Here is a 14,938-nt window from a genome sequence, read left to right on the forward strand (position 1 = left end):
GTCTGGGGCGCCCACATTACAGCTAGCCCAGGGTTCTCAACTTTGGCACTACTGATGTTTTGGGACAGATAATTCTTTGCGATAGGGTTGTCCAGAGCATGTTGAGCAGTAACTCAGGTCTCTACCTACCAGTGCGAGTAGCCCCTCCAATCTTCTATCACAGTGTTGACAGTCAAAACCATCTCTAGACTTTGCCAAATGTACTGGGGCAAGGGGTGAGGAGGAGTTGTCAAAATCTCCCTTGAATGAGAATCACCAGTCAAGGATCAACCACACAATACCTGCTCTAACAATTTTAACAGCTACCATTTATTGAGCATTTGTAAGGATCATCTCCAGTCCCCATGCTGATATTGTAAGGAAAGCTTTCCTTTTAAAGTGTAATTTAAAGTTGAAACTGAGGCTCTGACAGTCAAAAGTAACTTGTCCCAAATCGAACAGCTGGGAGACCTGGACTTCTGACTGAGGTTGGTCTAAATCCAAAGCTCAGCGAGTTCCTGGGGCAACACTCCCTCTCTCTAGACAATTAGGAATGTTTTTTAATTTCAACCAGGAAATTCAAGTCAGCTCAAGTCCAAAAGTATTTACTGAAAAGCCACAAGAAGCTACAAGAGAAATACAAGGAACTGTTGCTCCTCTTGAGGAGTTTTCAATATCAGTGTCATTGAGCAGGCCAGACTCTTATACGACATCACTGAAGAGTAGCAGGAGGCAGTCTGAGTTTGGGCCAAAATGAACATTTCTAGAGGTAGAACTTTGCGAACTGAATGCCTTTTGTGTGTGTCTGCTTCACATGCCCTTTCACTGTCATTCCTATAATAAAAAACAACAAAAAAGGAAAGTGGAATGAAGCCTTGAAGTTCATGGCTTCAACCAGCCACATGTACTAAGAGATATTAATTATTTAGCCTTGGGGTGGCCTGTGAGTTGCTTCCAGCCAAGCACTCTGCTATCTTCTTTCTGGCTCTTTGCAAGAACTCCACATTCCCCCTCTCCCTCCGTATGGCTGTGTACTCGTAAGCCTTGAGCTTGCTGTAGTAATCAGAGAATTTGTTGTAGAGGATGGATATGGGCATTCCATTGAGGATGATTCCAAAAGCAATGCAGAGGAAGGCAAAAAGCCTGCCCAGGTGGGTCTCTGGGTACATGTCTCCATAGCCCACAGTGGAGATGCTCACCTGTGAGGGAGGGAAAGTAGAATGGAATTGTTAGCATCGAGAGGGAGAAGTAGGAGAAGAGAGAACCAGGTAGGAAGGTGCCTTCCACCCCCCTGAAGGTGCCTGTTGGTCGTGTAACAGCTCCCCGTGGGGCCAGCTTTCGAAGGTACCAGGAATTTTGCCTGCAAGACTTGTGTCATGGAAAGAATACAAGCTTTGGAGCCGAAAGGCTTGGGTTTAAATCCTGACCGTCATGTATACATTTTCTTACAATACAGCGGAGGTAATACCTTTAAAGGGTTGTCGTGAAGGTCACAGAGGAGCATGCGCATGAAGTTCCCAGCGTAGAACATGCTCAAGGAATGCAGGCCTCTGCCTCCTTCATCTGGGGCCAAATTTAGAACAGGGCCCCTGGGTTTGCCTACATGGTACATGTACTAGAAAGAGCTTGGGCTTAGAACCAGTCAGACCTGGGTTCAAGTCCTCACTCTGACCCTTCCCAGCTGAGAGACCTTGGGCAAAGCATTCGGAATTTCTAAGCCTTGGTTCTTGCATCTAAAACAGGAAGATAGAAGGTATGGTAGCGATAAACAATGGAATACTACTCAACCATAGAAAGGAATGAAATTGAGTGATTTGTAGTGATGTGGATGAACCTAGAGCCTGTTATACAGACTGAAGTAAGTCAGAAAGAAAAACAAATATCGTATTACATATTAACACATATATGTGGAATCTAGAAAAATGGTACAGCAGAAATAAAGACAGAGACATAGAGAACAAACATATGGACACCAAGGTGGGGAAGGGAGGAGGTGGGAGGAATTGGGGTTGACATATATACACTACTGTTATAAAATGGAGAACTAATGAGAACCTGCTGAGCAGCACAGGGAACTCAGTGCTCCATGGTGACCTAGAAGGCTGGGGTGGGGGATGGGTGCGAGGGGCCCTCGAGAGGGAGGGAATATATGCATACTTATGGCTGAGTCATGGAGTTGTACAGCAGAAACCAACACAACATTATAAAGCAATTATACTCCAATTAAATAAATTTAAAAAATAAAACAGGAGGCTAATAACTAAGTCTCAGGGTTCTCATGAAGGCTACATTAAAAAAATGATTATATGTATATATATGGCTGAGTCCCTTCACTGTTCACCTGAAATTACCACAACATTGCTAATTGACTACACCCCAACACGGGCTTCCCTGGTAGCTCAGATGGTAAAGAATCGGCCTTCAGTGTGGGAGACCCAGGTTCCCTCTCTGGGTCAGGAAGATCCCCTGGAGAAGAGCATGGCTACCCACTCCAGCTTTCCTGCCTGGAGAATTCCATGGACAGAGGAGCCTGGTGGGCTACAGTCCATGCGGTTGCAAAGAGTTGGGCATGACTGAGTGACTAACACTTTACTTCATACCCTAATACAAAATAAAAAGTATAAAGTTCAGGGAAAAAAGATTATAAAGTGCTTTGTACTATCAGGCACACAAAAGACATTAAAATCAGCCTCCTCTCTTGTCCTCCTCTCATCCTTAAAATAGGGGCAACTTTAATACTTCTCATACAGCATATTAAAAAGTAGAGACATTACTTTGTCAACAAAGGTCCGTCTAGTCAAGGCTATGGTTTTTCCAGTGGTCATGTATGGATGTGAGAGTTGGACTGTGAAGAAGGCTGAGCGCTGAAGAATTGATGCTTTTGAACTGTTGTGTTGGAGAAGACTCTTGAGAGTCCCTTGGACTGCAAGGAGACCCAACCAGTCCATTCTAAAGGAGATCAGTCCTGGGTGTTCATTGGTAGGACTGATGTTGAAGCTGAAACTCCAATACTTTGGCCACCTGATGCAAAGAGCTGACTCATTGGAAAAGACCCTGATGCTGGGAAAGATTGAAGGTAGGAGAAGAAGGGGATGACAGAGGATGAGATGATTAGATGGCGTCACCGACTCAATGGACATGGGTTTGGGTAAACTCCAGGAGTTGGTGATGGACAGGGAGGCCTGGCGTGCTGCGGTTCATGGGGTCACAAAGAGTTGGACACAACTGAGTGACTGAACTGAACTCATACTTCTCAGAGCTGTTAGGTAGTTCGAATGAGATATTTTATCTTTAAGGTGGTTTAATTGCCAATGTCTGGAGAAACACACTCATTATTCTTCAAAGGGACTTTTGTAAGACATCACCGACCACAAATAGGTTCACCCTGCATGAAATCCTTCCTATCACACTTGTTACTGCTTTAAATTCCACTAATTAGAGATTTATTTAGGTTAACAAGCTTCTGTTTTAAAATGCAGATACCCATGGGACTAGTTATCAGTCAATGTAGCCAGAGAAAGCCCAGGAAAATCTCTCGGGGCCTGTTTTTTATGCCTCATATACTAAGACTCCCGTTAGTCCCCAGACTCTTGGCAGAATTACTAGAAGTCTTTTAGGCAGGGCTGTTGATTACAGTTGAAAAGACTGTGGGTTGCACAACTCCAGGGGGCAGTGTCAGCTTTATTGATTTGTGTTGCACAATTTTCCAGCATACGGTATAAATGTACAGATCTGATCACCCTGTGGGTCTGTACAGAGACAGCCTCTAGCTTAGAAATGTAAACCTTTTTGTTTCGATGACGTAAGGGTCAGTTTGAACTTAAAGTGTGATTGATGAGTTAGAATGAAATGGACAAGTAGGCCAGCTGGGCAAATCTGGTGGCCCTGATAAGAACCAGAGCTTCATGCAGCCTATCAAAGAGGGAGGATGCAACTCCTCTTGGGACAGGTGACATGCCACCTCTCACTACTCCATCTCCAGAGAGAGACCTGCAGAGGGTGTGCGTGTGTTGGAGGGGTTGGGGGTGGAGTGTGGGAATGCTCCTCTCCTAGTAGGAAAATTCAAGCCTGCATTTGAGAGAGGCAGGAGGGCATAGACTAGGTTAGGAAGCAGATATGGCCCTAGGCCACAGCTGTGGGACTGGGGTAAGTGGCCTGAATGCTGTCTACCTCAGTTTCTACTTTTGAAATATGGAGAAGAATCATAGTGTGTACCTCTGAGGGTTGTTAGGGAATTAAAGGAGTGGCTGCTGCTGCTGTTGCTAAGTCGCTTCAGTTGTGTCTGACTCTTTGCGATCCCATGGACTGTAGCCCGCCACGCTCCTCCGTCCATGGAATTTTCCAGACAAGAATACTGGAGTGGATTGCCATTCCTTTCTCCAGGGGATCTTCCCCACTCAGGGATTGAACCCCCATCTCTTACATCTCCTGCACTGGCAGACAGGTTCTTTACCACTAGCGCACCTGAAGGAGTGTCTGGCACTGGTATATAAGGGATAATGTTAGTTGTGCTCATTAGTCCAACAGACTGGGGAAGAGACTCATGCTGAATGCTGTTAGGGGAGACTGGATGGTACACCATGTCTCCAGTACAGAGTCTCCTTTTCCTACCTTCTGGTTAAAGGGTGATGAGAGACAGTGATAAAATAAGATCATGGGCTAATCTTAAAAGTTTGCATTGTGTGTGTATGTTTCTTGTCATTGGCCACGCAGAACGTAAAAGAACCTGAGTAGTTAGGGAGTTTGGGATGGATATGTACACACTGCTATACTTAAAATGGATAACCAGCAAGGCCCTATAGCACAGCACGTGGTACTCTGCTCAATGTTATGTGGCAGCCTGAGGGGAGGGGAGAATGGATGCATGGATACCTATGGCTGAGTCCCTCTGCTGTGCACCTGGGACGATCACAGCATTGTTAATCAGCTGCAAGCCAATATATAATAAAAAGTTAAAAACTGCATCGGCTCTCTATCCAGGTGTGTGAACAGCTTCCATACGTCACTAGCCCCGTTACTCACACCTCTCTGTGAGTGTTTAGTCAGTCAACTTAGCTGGAGTCTGGATGAAAGGGTGAGTGACAGGAAGGGGTAGTTCAGATCAGGAAGCACCCACAAAAGGCCAAAGCAGAGACTTTGGTCTAAACCAGCCCCTCAAGGATCCAGGACTGAGAGGGTGGGGGTGGGTTTGAAACATGAGGATACACAGGAAGGAAAATCACTGAGACAAAGTGCCTGATTTAAACCTTTGCTCAGTCCCCACAGTTGGCTTTGATTCTCTCCCAACCCCAGCTTCTTTCTTTTTTAATTTTTCTTGGCTGAACTTTGAGTGAAAAGTCAGAAGCAAAGAGAATTGGCTGAAGAAAGATTAAATATTTGATGTGCATAATATGATCTAAATATTTTTGTATGTCTTGGATCTCTATTTTTAGACAAGAGATCTCTTCTGCTAGGAGACGGTATGACTGATTCTGAAGAGTTTGTTCCAAATGCAGAGCTAATTTATGCACTGCTTGTCTGGGGGATAATCTGATTTAACTGGTGATCTGGTTCTTGCTTCTTGGCTCCAGAGGAACCCAGGATTCCTTGGCTTATGGAAACTTCTTCTCCACATTCTACAGGCCAAACCATTTCTCCCTGAGAGAGCATTAAAAATGGAAGGTTTCAGAATGACTCCAGTGACCTCACAGAGCGAGTTCTCTCATTAGCAGGATTTGGGTTTGGACATGTGACCGAAATTTCCACCATCCATCTTAATATCCTGAAAATATTGGCTGGCTCAGCCACTCTACCATTCTGTTGAAAATTTACATATTTTTCCCAGCTCTTGGGTTCCCAAAGCCAGAAGGTAGCCTTTCCCCAGCAGCTCACCCACTGGTCAGCAAATCCTGACCTGCTAAATGTTACAAGGAGGACAAGCATCCAATTTGTCTCTGAAACTTTAGAATAACTATACTTGAATTTCTCCTTCAGCAAGGAATGTTTAGTTCCTTCATAGTGTCCTCGTCATAAATTACATCTTGTGTTCAGTCGCTCAGTTGTGGCTGACTCTTTGTGACCCTGTGGACTATAGCCCACCAGGCTCCTCTGTCTATGGAATTTTCCAGGGAAGATTACTAGAATGGGTTGCCGTTTTCTACTCCAAGATTATGTCTTAGCACCTAGTAATCCCTACATCCAGGAATAATGATTTCAAGGAACAAAACTGATTTCCCAAAGAATTAATTCCTCTTCTTAATTCCCAAAGAATTTGAGGTAGTAAAGACCAACATTTTCTGGCTCAGATTATCACATACTTCATGTTGTCCTTTAATGAATTTAGCTTCAAAGACTATACTTAGCCTACCCATGTGGCTGTGGCTACTACAAATATTTTAGGAATTCCTTCTTGGGATTATAATCTATACAGAGAATTCAGTGGTATGATTTTGAAACAAGTGTTCTTATCCACCTTGAGGATTAACCTTTGGGCTGGTTTTAAACTCAAGGATCTTAACTATTTAAAAACATTAAATCCAGCCTCATAAAGGGAAGGATGTAACTCCACTATGAAGAAGTAAGTGGACATGTCGCAGATGTTGTGGCACGTGCTCAGTGGAACAATTCCTCAGTGGAATTCAAAAAATGTGTTGATCAGTGGAAGCCCTGTTAGAATGAGGTCATGGGTAATCTCCTGGAAGAGCACAACCAGTCTCCTGTGTGTATGAAAGTTCTGAGATGTACATGAATTGTACCATCATGGGGAGGCTGTCCAGAGGCTAAGGCCAGTTTGGACTCTGTCCCTAGAAAGGCATACAAGAATGATGATGCCGTCACATTCTCAGCTTACTTGGCACTTCTCCCTATCCTCTACAATTCTATCATGTCCCACTCGAGTTATATTGGCCAACAGGGAGAGCTTACAGAGCTAAAAGGGGACCACCTCAAAATCAGGAGTCCACCAGACCAAAAGCCACAGAAGTGCCTAAGAGCCTTTGCCCAGTTGATGGCTCCTGTGCTATTTCTGAAGGAGCCAGGAGAACTTCAATGCCTTCTGTGCCAAACCTTTACTCCTTATTTCTCGGCTCCAAGCCCCATTCCCTTCTGTGCGCTTTTCTGTAATTCAGCAACTGGAAGGATGCAAACCATATTTTCCAGGTTCCCTTGCTTGCTGTCTCGTGGTGAGGTTCTGCCAATGAGAGACACTGTTGGGAGACCAGAAGATAGAATGAGGAAGTGAGGGCCTCTCTTGCTGCATCTGGTTTCTGTCATCATCCCTCAACAATGACAGAGAGCCACAGCTCAGGCCTCTTTTAGCACACCCAGCACCAGCCTCGTGGTGCCATCTTGGGTGTCCTGATGTCAGGACACAGCCATAGCGGCTCCTGCTCTGTACTCCTAGGTTCCAGTAACTCTGCTGCTGCTGCTAAGCCGCTTCAGTCGTGTCCGACTCTGTGTGACCCCATAGACGGCAGCCCACCAGGCTCCCCCATCCCTGGGATTCTCCAGGCAAGAACACTGGAGTGGGTTGCCATTTCCTTCTCCAATGCATGAAAGTGAAAAGTGAAAGTGAAGTCGCTCAGTCGTGTCCGACTCTTCGCGACCCCATGGACTGCAGCCCACCAGGCTCCTCTGTCCACAGGATTTCCCAGGCAAGAGCACTGGAGTGGGGTGCCATCGCCTTCTCCAGTAACTCTACCCTCTCCTATTTGCTCGCCTAATTCCGGGGCCAACATTGTTTCCTATACTCACCAATCTTTAGGTTATCTCACTTTCCCCCTTTTGCTCTTCCAGCCTATGTATCAATCTCCCTGTATCAAATGCCCTCTGTTTAAAATACCGTGGTTTTGTTTCTGTTTTCCTGATTCACCTTTCAAATGGGCCTTCTCCAAGAAAGCAGGTGATAAGAATAAAATGAATCTCAGTGATCCTGTAAGAGCCACCTATTTGCAAGGAAATGATAACAGACTTGAGGAAAACAGAAACAAGAACAAAGTCTGTGGGCCACAATTATGTGAAGCCTCAGCCAGAGATAAATTTTCTTTTTTAAGAGATTTTGTTAGTTTTTAAAGACATGAGTTCATGATATAATTTCCTATCTGGTTTCTGCAGCTTTGACTTGCTCTGCCAAGCTCAGAAGGAAACGGTCTGTTCAACCATCCCGTTGTTGCTTTTCTCCTCAGAAACACAGCCGCAACGGAGGCCGATGCTTACAGCTTGATCACAGAGCTAACTGTGCTTGTTAAGCTGTGCCATGCATTCCCCACACCCAGGCAACCCAGGGAGCCTCCACACGGCTGGAGCTCCTCTGGGCCTGGGCCTGTTTATCTGCATGCTCAGAAGCTCTCCCAGGATCGAACAGCTGACCCTCTTGTGCATCTTATAGTCTCTCTTTTTTCCCCAGGAGAGAAGGAATCACTTCTGTTTTATTTTCCCCCAAATGAATCTGGAAGCAGAGATGATTGTTTCCATGTGATAAAGACTATCAACTAGTCAGATATGGTAGCTTCTATTTACTGTGGATAGCGTATGAGCTAGTACTTTACATATGTTTCCTATTACATTATGCTTACAAATAACCTACATTTGACAGATGAGCAGGGACTGTCTTCTAATGCATGAGCATCTCCAGACATGAGTGTACATGAGGGATTTGTTCTGCAGCTGTAGGAGAATTCACAATAATGAAAATTGCCATGCTTCTCTTAAAAACCCTGAGTTGAATTACTAAGGAAAGTTGCAGGATCCTTGGCATAGAGACAGAGGAGATTATTAAAAACAAGTCAGATGCTGGGTTGTCTGAGAGCACTAAAAGCACATGGAAGGAGGGATTAGAGAACGCATTCCTAATGTGGGTGAGTACACCACAAAGGCTACAGCACTGCAGTGGGCCAAGAAAATATCAATACTAGTTTTCTTTACTTCATCTTTACATTTTCAATGTGGGAGTGTATGTTTTCTGAACTATATAATATATTTGAGAGGTAATATCTTAATGCAGTAGGTTGATTATATTGCAAGACTCTCTGTCTTCCTGTATCCAGGTTCTTTGCCATACAACTTTGTGGTGCTTTCCTATGGGGAGTGGGCTAATTTGCTCTGCCCTTTGACTCTGAGTTTGGCCTTGTGATTTACTTTGGCCAATGCGTTGAGCATGTGACAAGAACAAAAGCTTATCAGAGTTTGCATGATTGGGCTTGCACACTCTGTCTCTCTTGCTCTTTGCCACAGCCATGGATACATGCCACCTGGATGAGGAAAGACCTAGTCGCCCTCTTCATCCCAGATGTCAGCCAGGTGACCATCAGACTGGGACATGAGTGGCTGACATCAGTCCAAATGACAAGAATCTTGTGGTTGAAACCAGCCTGAGTTGCTGACTTGAAAACTCATGAGCCAAAAAGATGCTTGACATTTTAAGCCATAGAATTTTGGGGTGGTTTGTAATGCATCATTATTACAGCAATAAATAGCTTATAACTTATGAATAACTACACATTTATCATGCGTGTGTGCTCAAAATTTTTTAAATTATGAGATGTATGATCTCATAATCATACATTAGGATTCTACTTCTCAGATTCTTATGTCTGCTCAGTCATGCCTATTTAGATGAGCTTCTTCTCATCATTCAAGCTCTTTTTTTCTTTTAGTATATGTACACACTGTTATGTTTATGTATGTATTTGCTTTTGGCTGTGCTGGATCTTCATTGCTGAGTGAGGGCTTTCTCTAGTTGCGGAGAGCGGGGGCTGCTTTCTAGCTGCAGTGCGTGGGCTCCTCACTGCGGTGACTTCTCTTGTGGGAGAGCACAGGCTCTAGCTCATGGGCTTCAATAGTTGCGGCACCTTGCTGATTCTTGGGCCTGTGGGCTCAGTAGTCAGAGCTTGCTCACCACTCAAGTTTTAATAAATGTCATCTTTTCCAGGAAGGCTTCTCTGACTATTCCACTATTATATCAAAGGTAGATTCTACCACCCGGATCACTCTCTATCCTATAAAAACACACTAACCTCTGAAATAATTTATTATCTCTCTCCATGAGTCTGCAAACTCCATGAGGGAAAGAATTTCACTTCCCACCCCCTCCTGCCGCCCGCAATCACTCAGTATCCCTAGAGTTTAGAATACTCCTTGGCACACTAAGTGCTCAAAAAAAAAAAAAAAAAAAATCTTGCTCAGTGAATGAAAATGGATTTTGAGGGTTACTTGAAGATTTGGTCCTAATCTTTTGTATCGTTTTACTTTGCATCTTCTTTTTGCTTTATTGCAAATAAGGGCCCTTAGTATACAATATGCAGTGTCATCAGAAATATATAGATGAATTGGGTTAATAATATATTGGTCCTGAGGAATCTTCAAGGGGAGTTGTTCCCATTGTTTTCATAGGTTAGTTCAGAAACAAATACAGATAATCAGTCTTTTGTCTAATTCATAATGATTTTTACTAGTATAACTAATTCTTAGAGAACAAAATGGATGAATGCCAGTGGTAAAGGTTAAGGCTGGTTAATGGTAGGTTGACATGTGCAAATTCTGGCCTATGAAAACCATGTCTTATAGAGAGAAAAAAAGAAAAATCACACTGGTAAAAGTAATAATTGGTAAACTTTGTTATAGATAGAAACTGAATGATAATTCAATTTTTATTGTCAAATCTATAGAAAATACCAACTTTGAAATGATTTTAGTTAATATAAAAAGGAGGATAAGTTGAAAATTTTTAAGTATTATACATCAAACAGATCAAGACATTAAAGGAGATTCTTAGGCATTCACTTCAGGAAATTTTTTAAAGAGAAAAACTCATTAGCAACAGACTTCTCATCAAAAATTTTATATTAATATACAAAAGGTAAAAAAAAAACCTTTTGTGCATTAAAAATACAATATCAAAGAGTCCACTAGGTCCAGCTTACATACGCTAGCCTTCTAAAATATTTGGCTGAATGAAAACTTGACTTTCTACAACTTGGTTTTATGTCATCAGCCTGTGGATTTTCTCTTTTCCCTCCTTGCTTTACTCATCACTAACATCAATGATGTTTGCCAATGCATGTGTTTGGCCAATGCATTGGCCAAAACTTATAAACAATTTTTTTTATAAATAAAAAATAAATTTATTCATCCAATAAATTGGATAAATCCATTATTTATCCAATAATGGATAAATCATGCTCCATTTGTTCCATCTGTACACATGGTTATCTACTATGGGGATGACCTTTCATCATTTGGAATATGATCAGAGGAGCAGCATTTGGCTCAAATGTTTATTTGGAAGAACCGAACATCATCCTGTCACCAAGGAAAGCTCACAAATCCTGTTGTACACGTCAGTACTCTGCTTTCCAGGGAAGTGAGACTCATTGAATTGTAGAGCTCTATACCCTTTACAGAGTTGGACACGACTGAAGTTACTTAGCATAGCATAGCATAGCATATACCCTTTCCTCTTGGAGATGAGAAGACTGAGGCCAGGGAGAAAGGGGGCAAGGTTTCACAGGTAATGAAAGGGTCACACATTATGCAGGGTCACAGTTAATTATTAGCAGATCTGTGACTGGAACCTAATCCTCAATTTTCCATCCTACTATGCTACACTCTTAGTAGGAGCCCTGAGTAGGTTCACATCAGAACTTTACACCAGACTGTGGGTTATATCATATCCAATATTAATGTCAAAAGTATCTATTTTGTAACACAGCAAAAACTGGTTATATTTGCTTAATGTCTTTAAAGGCATTATAAACAAGCTAATTAAAAAATAAGGAAAGCATACACCTAGTTCTTTCCTATGTGTGTATGTGGCATGTGTGTGTGCTAAATCACTTCAGTCGTGTCCCACTCTTTGCAACCCTATGGACTATAGCCCACCAGGCTCCTCTGTCCATTGAATTCCCCAGGCAAGAATACCAGAGTGTGTTGCCATGTTCATTTCTAGGAGATCTTCCTGACCCAGGGATGGAACCTGCATCTCCTACATTATAGGTGGATTATTTACCACCGAGCCACCAAGAAAGCCCCTTCCTATGAACATATGTCAATTCATTCATTGACTTAAGACTCAATCAACATTTCCAGGAATTCAGGGATTTTCCTAAGGATTTAGTCTAGCACATGAGAAACAGATATTTGAGCAAATGGCATAAATTATTATAAAAGACAAACACCAAAGAAAATAATGACAAAAATAACTCATGCACTAACTTCAAATTAAGCAAGGAATGCAGAAAAACTCAAGCGTGAGAAAGGCAGTGCTGGAGTGTGGAAAGCGCATGGGTTTTGGTGGGGAAAGGGCATGGATTTTGCAGTTGGGCAGGCTTGCATTTCAATCCTCACTTTGCTATTATCTGTGTGTCTACACTCAATTTGTCTGCACCTCAATTCCTCTGGCTGTAAAATGGGGCAATAATGCCAGGTCCAGAAATAATTTTTGTGATACCAGAGCAGGTTTCAGTGTTAGATGCTCAGATTTAGCTAGAACTGGTGAAATTTCTGTGAGGGTTGACACTCTTCAGCCAAGCCTTATTTCCTCCCCTGCAGACATCAACAGTTTCCTTCAACACTTGAAGGAAATTTTTCCTCTTAAAAAATAGTGATCCTAGCCACTTCAAATGGTTGTGATGCTGAAATAAGCATTATAAGCCACTCAGGACAACAGGTGTTCAATAAGTGACAGATAACATGAGTGATGATGATGAAGTTCTCAGGCTTCATCCGTGAACAATCACTGTTCCTTAAAATCAGCCTCTAAGGGGTATTAAAACTAAATCTAGCTTTGGAGATTCCTAGAATCACGTCAGGACCAAGTCAAGCTCCTTGGACTTCGTCTTTCTTCCTGGACTATGTCTTTCGAGCCTTTTAACACCTAACCTATTCTGCTGCTGTTGCTTTATATTTTCTGGTTGAGGACAGTGAGAATGAGAAAGCAATGACGATTAAACAAGGCAGGGGAAAGATGATGGAACAAAGCAAAGAGGGCGGCATCACTCAGGAAGGAGAGCAGCAGCTTCTGCCAAGTTGGGGAAGGGGGAGGGAAAGCTCACGGGCCATGGTACTCACCGCGGCCCACCACCAGGCGTGCGGGATGCTGGTGAAGTTAGTGCCCTGCACGTCGTGCTCCACGGAGTAGACGGCGGCGGCGAAGGTGAGGATGCCCATGGTGATGAAGAGCATCAGGCAGCCCACCTGCTGGTAGCACTGGCGCAGCGTGAAGCCAAAGGCGCGCAGACCTGTGGAGTGGCGCGCCAGCTTGAGGATGCGGAAGATGCGAAGGAGACGCATGACGCGCAGTACCTGGCCCACCTTGCCCACGCGGCCCATCGTCTCAAGGTCGTGCTCCCTCGGCGAACCCTTGACGTGCAGCTGGTCCTCGCTGGTAAAGCACTCAAGCAGCAGCTGCAGGTAGAGCGGCAGGATGGCCACTAGGTCCACCAGGTTGAGGGCGCTGCGTGCAAAGCGCCGCAGGTCGGGCGTGGAGGCCAGGCGCAGCAGGAACTCGAGCGTGAAGAAGGCCATGCACAGTGTCTCCACGTGCTCCAGAAAGGGCCGCGGGTTGCCGCCGCCCTCGCCGCGCTCCGGCTGCTGCTGCATCTCTTCCACCGTGTTGAGTGCCAGTGCCACGACGGAGATGAGCACGAAGAGGCTGGAGGCCACCCCAATGGCCTTGGCGGCCACGGATGAGAAAGGCTTCTCCATGAGGTTCCAGAGGCGGCGCCGCTGCGCCCCATAGAAGCGCATGTCCTGGAAGAGCTCCTCTGCCTCCTCTGCCTGCGCCTGGGCGCGCAGCTCGCGCTGGATCTTAAGTTGCTCGCTCAGGTCGTCGCGCCGCTCCTCGAAGCAGATGCGGCAGCAGCGCGGTGTGTACTTGAGACGCACGCCCCAGTAGCCCAGCTCCTCCAGGAAGCTGCGCGGGCACAGCTCGTCACGCACCAGCAGTACCCCGGACGAGTAGAAGTTGTAGATGAGCTGGAATACCTCAGGGTCGCGGTCGAAGAAGTATTCGTCCGTTTGCACCTCGTAATCGTCGCACAAGCCCAGCTGGCGGCTGCGGCTGGTGGACGTGGCCAGGCGGCCCAGGCGCGTCTTGGGGTAGCAGGCCAGCTCCGTGTAGTCCAGGTGGTAGCTGTGGCCGCCCACGTTCACGTTCAGCGTGGTGGACACGAGTGGAGTGTCGGCGCCGTCGCCTTCCGCTCGCTCGGTGGTGGCGGCGGCCTCCCCTGGCTGTCGGTCCTGCTCCTCGGCCGGCTCATCCTTCCACAGCTCCTCCTCCTCTTCCCCATCCTCATCCTCCTCGATGTAGTAGTTATAGTTGCCCTCGATCCACGGTGGGATGCTGGCCTGGGACCCCGAGCGGCCCCCCACAGAGCAGATGCTCCTGCGGTGGGATTGACTCCCCGCCTCCTGGGCCACGTCTTCACCCTCTGTAGTATTCCAGGACCTCTGGCCCCAGGACCGTCTCCTCTCAGTCTGTTTCAGCATAGCTGGAGGAATGGGAGCCCTGGCTTTGCCCTCCTGGTCGTGGTCGGGTCCCTAGCCTGCTCACTGCCCCTAGAAGTTGGTCATGTGCCCTCTACTGTCTCGGAGAGACAGGCCTGGACCAGCAGACCTGGAGTCCCCAGCATTGCCCTGAGAACTGGCCTTCCTCAGGCTCTGGACAGCCCAGTCCAGCCTGTCTGTTCTGGGTACATATGCCAACAGCTGTTGACTGCTCTAATCTTGCTGGTAGGGAAGAAGCAAGTGTTAGGAGGGATTTAGAGACTCTTAGTTTCCACCCCACCCTCTCTGTGACGCAGAGGATGATTATGTGGCCTTAAATCTGTAGATAATCAGAAGGTGGCAAAGATGATTGCTAATAAAAGTGTCTGCCAACCCTGTCCTTAGGAAGCGAGCAGTGTCTGTGTGCTGAGATGGCATCAACTGAATTTGCTATAGACTGTAGACGCCTGTGTCTTGACACTTAACTGTTAAAGTTGCA

At 45.3% G+C, this 14,938-nt stretch overlaps 1 protein-coding gene across 1 annotated transcript; it reads right to left on the reverse strand.

The window, feature by feature from the left end:
* Positions 1–896: 896 nt before the first annotated feature.
* KCNV2 (potassium voltage-gated channel modifier subfamily V member 2) lies at positions 897–14,442 on the reverse strand. Its single transcript, XM_055578201.1, has 2 exons — positions 13,024–14,442; positions 897–1,178 (listed from the first exon to the last, which is right to left on the reverse strand). The coding sequence occupies exons 1-2, from the start codon at positions 14,440–14,442 to the stop codon at positions 897–899; spliced, it is 1,701 nt and encodes a 566-aa protein (XP_055434176.1).
* Positions 14,443–14,938: the final 496 nt, after the last annotated feature.

Source organism: Bubalus kerabau, chromosome 4 (genome assembly GCF_029407905.1).
Source record: "Bubalus kerabau isolate K-KA32 ecotype Philippines breed swamp buffalo chromosome 4, PCC_UOA_SB_1v2, whole genome shotgun sequence".
Taxonomy (NCBI): domain Eukaryota; kingdom Metazoa; phylum Chordata; class Mammalia; order Artiodactyla; family Bovidae; genus Bubalus; species Bubalus kerabau.

Coding starts and splice junctions, on each gene's coding strand:
- KCNV2 (XM_055578201.1), bottom strand. CDS start 14,442: ATGCTGAAACAGACTGAGAGGAGACGGTCCTGGGGCCAGAGGTCCTGG. Junction 1,179..13,023: donor ACGCCTGGTGGTGGGCCGCG/GTGAGTACCATG, acceptor CCTCCCTCACAG/GTGAGCATCTCCACTGTGGG.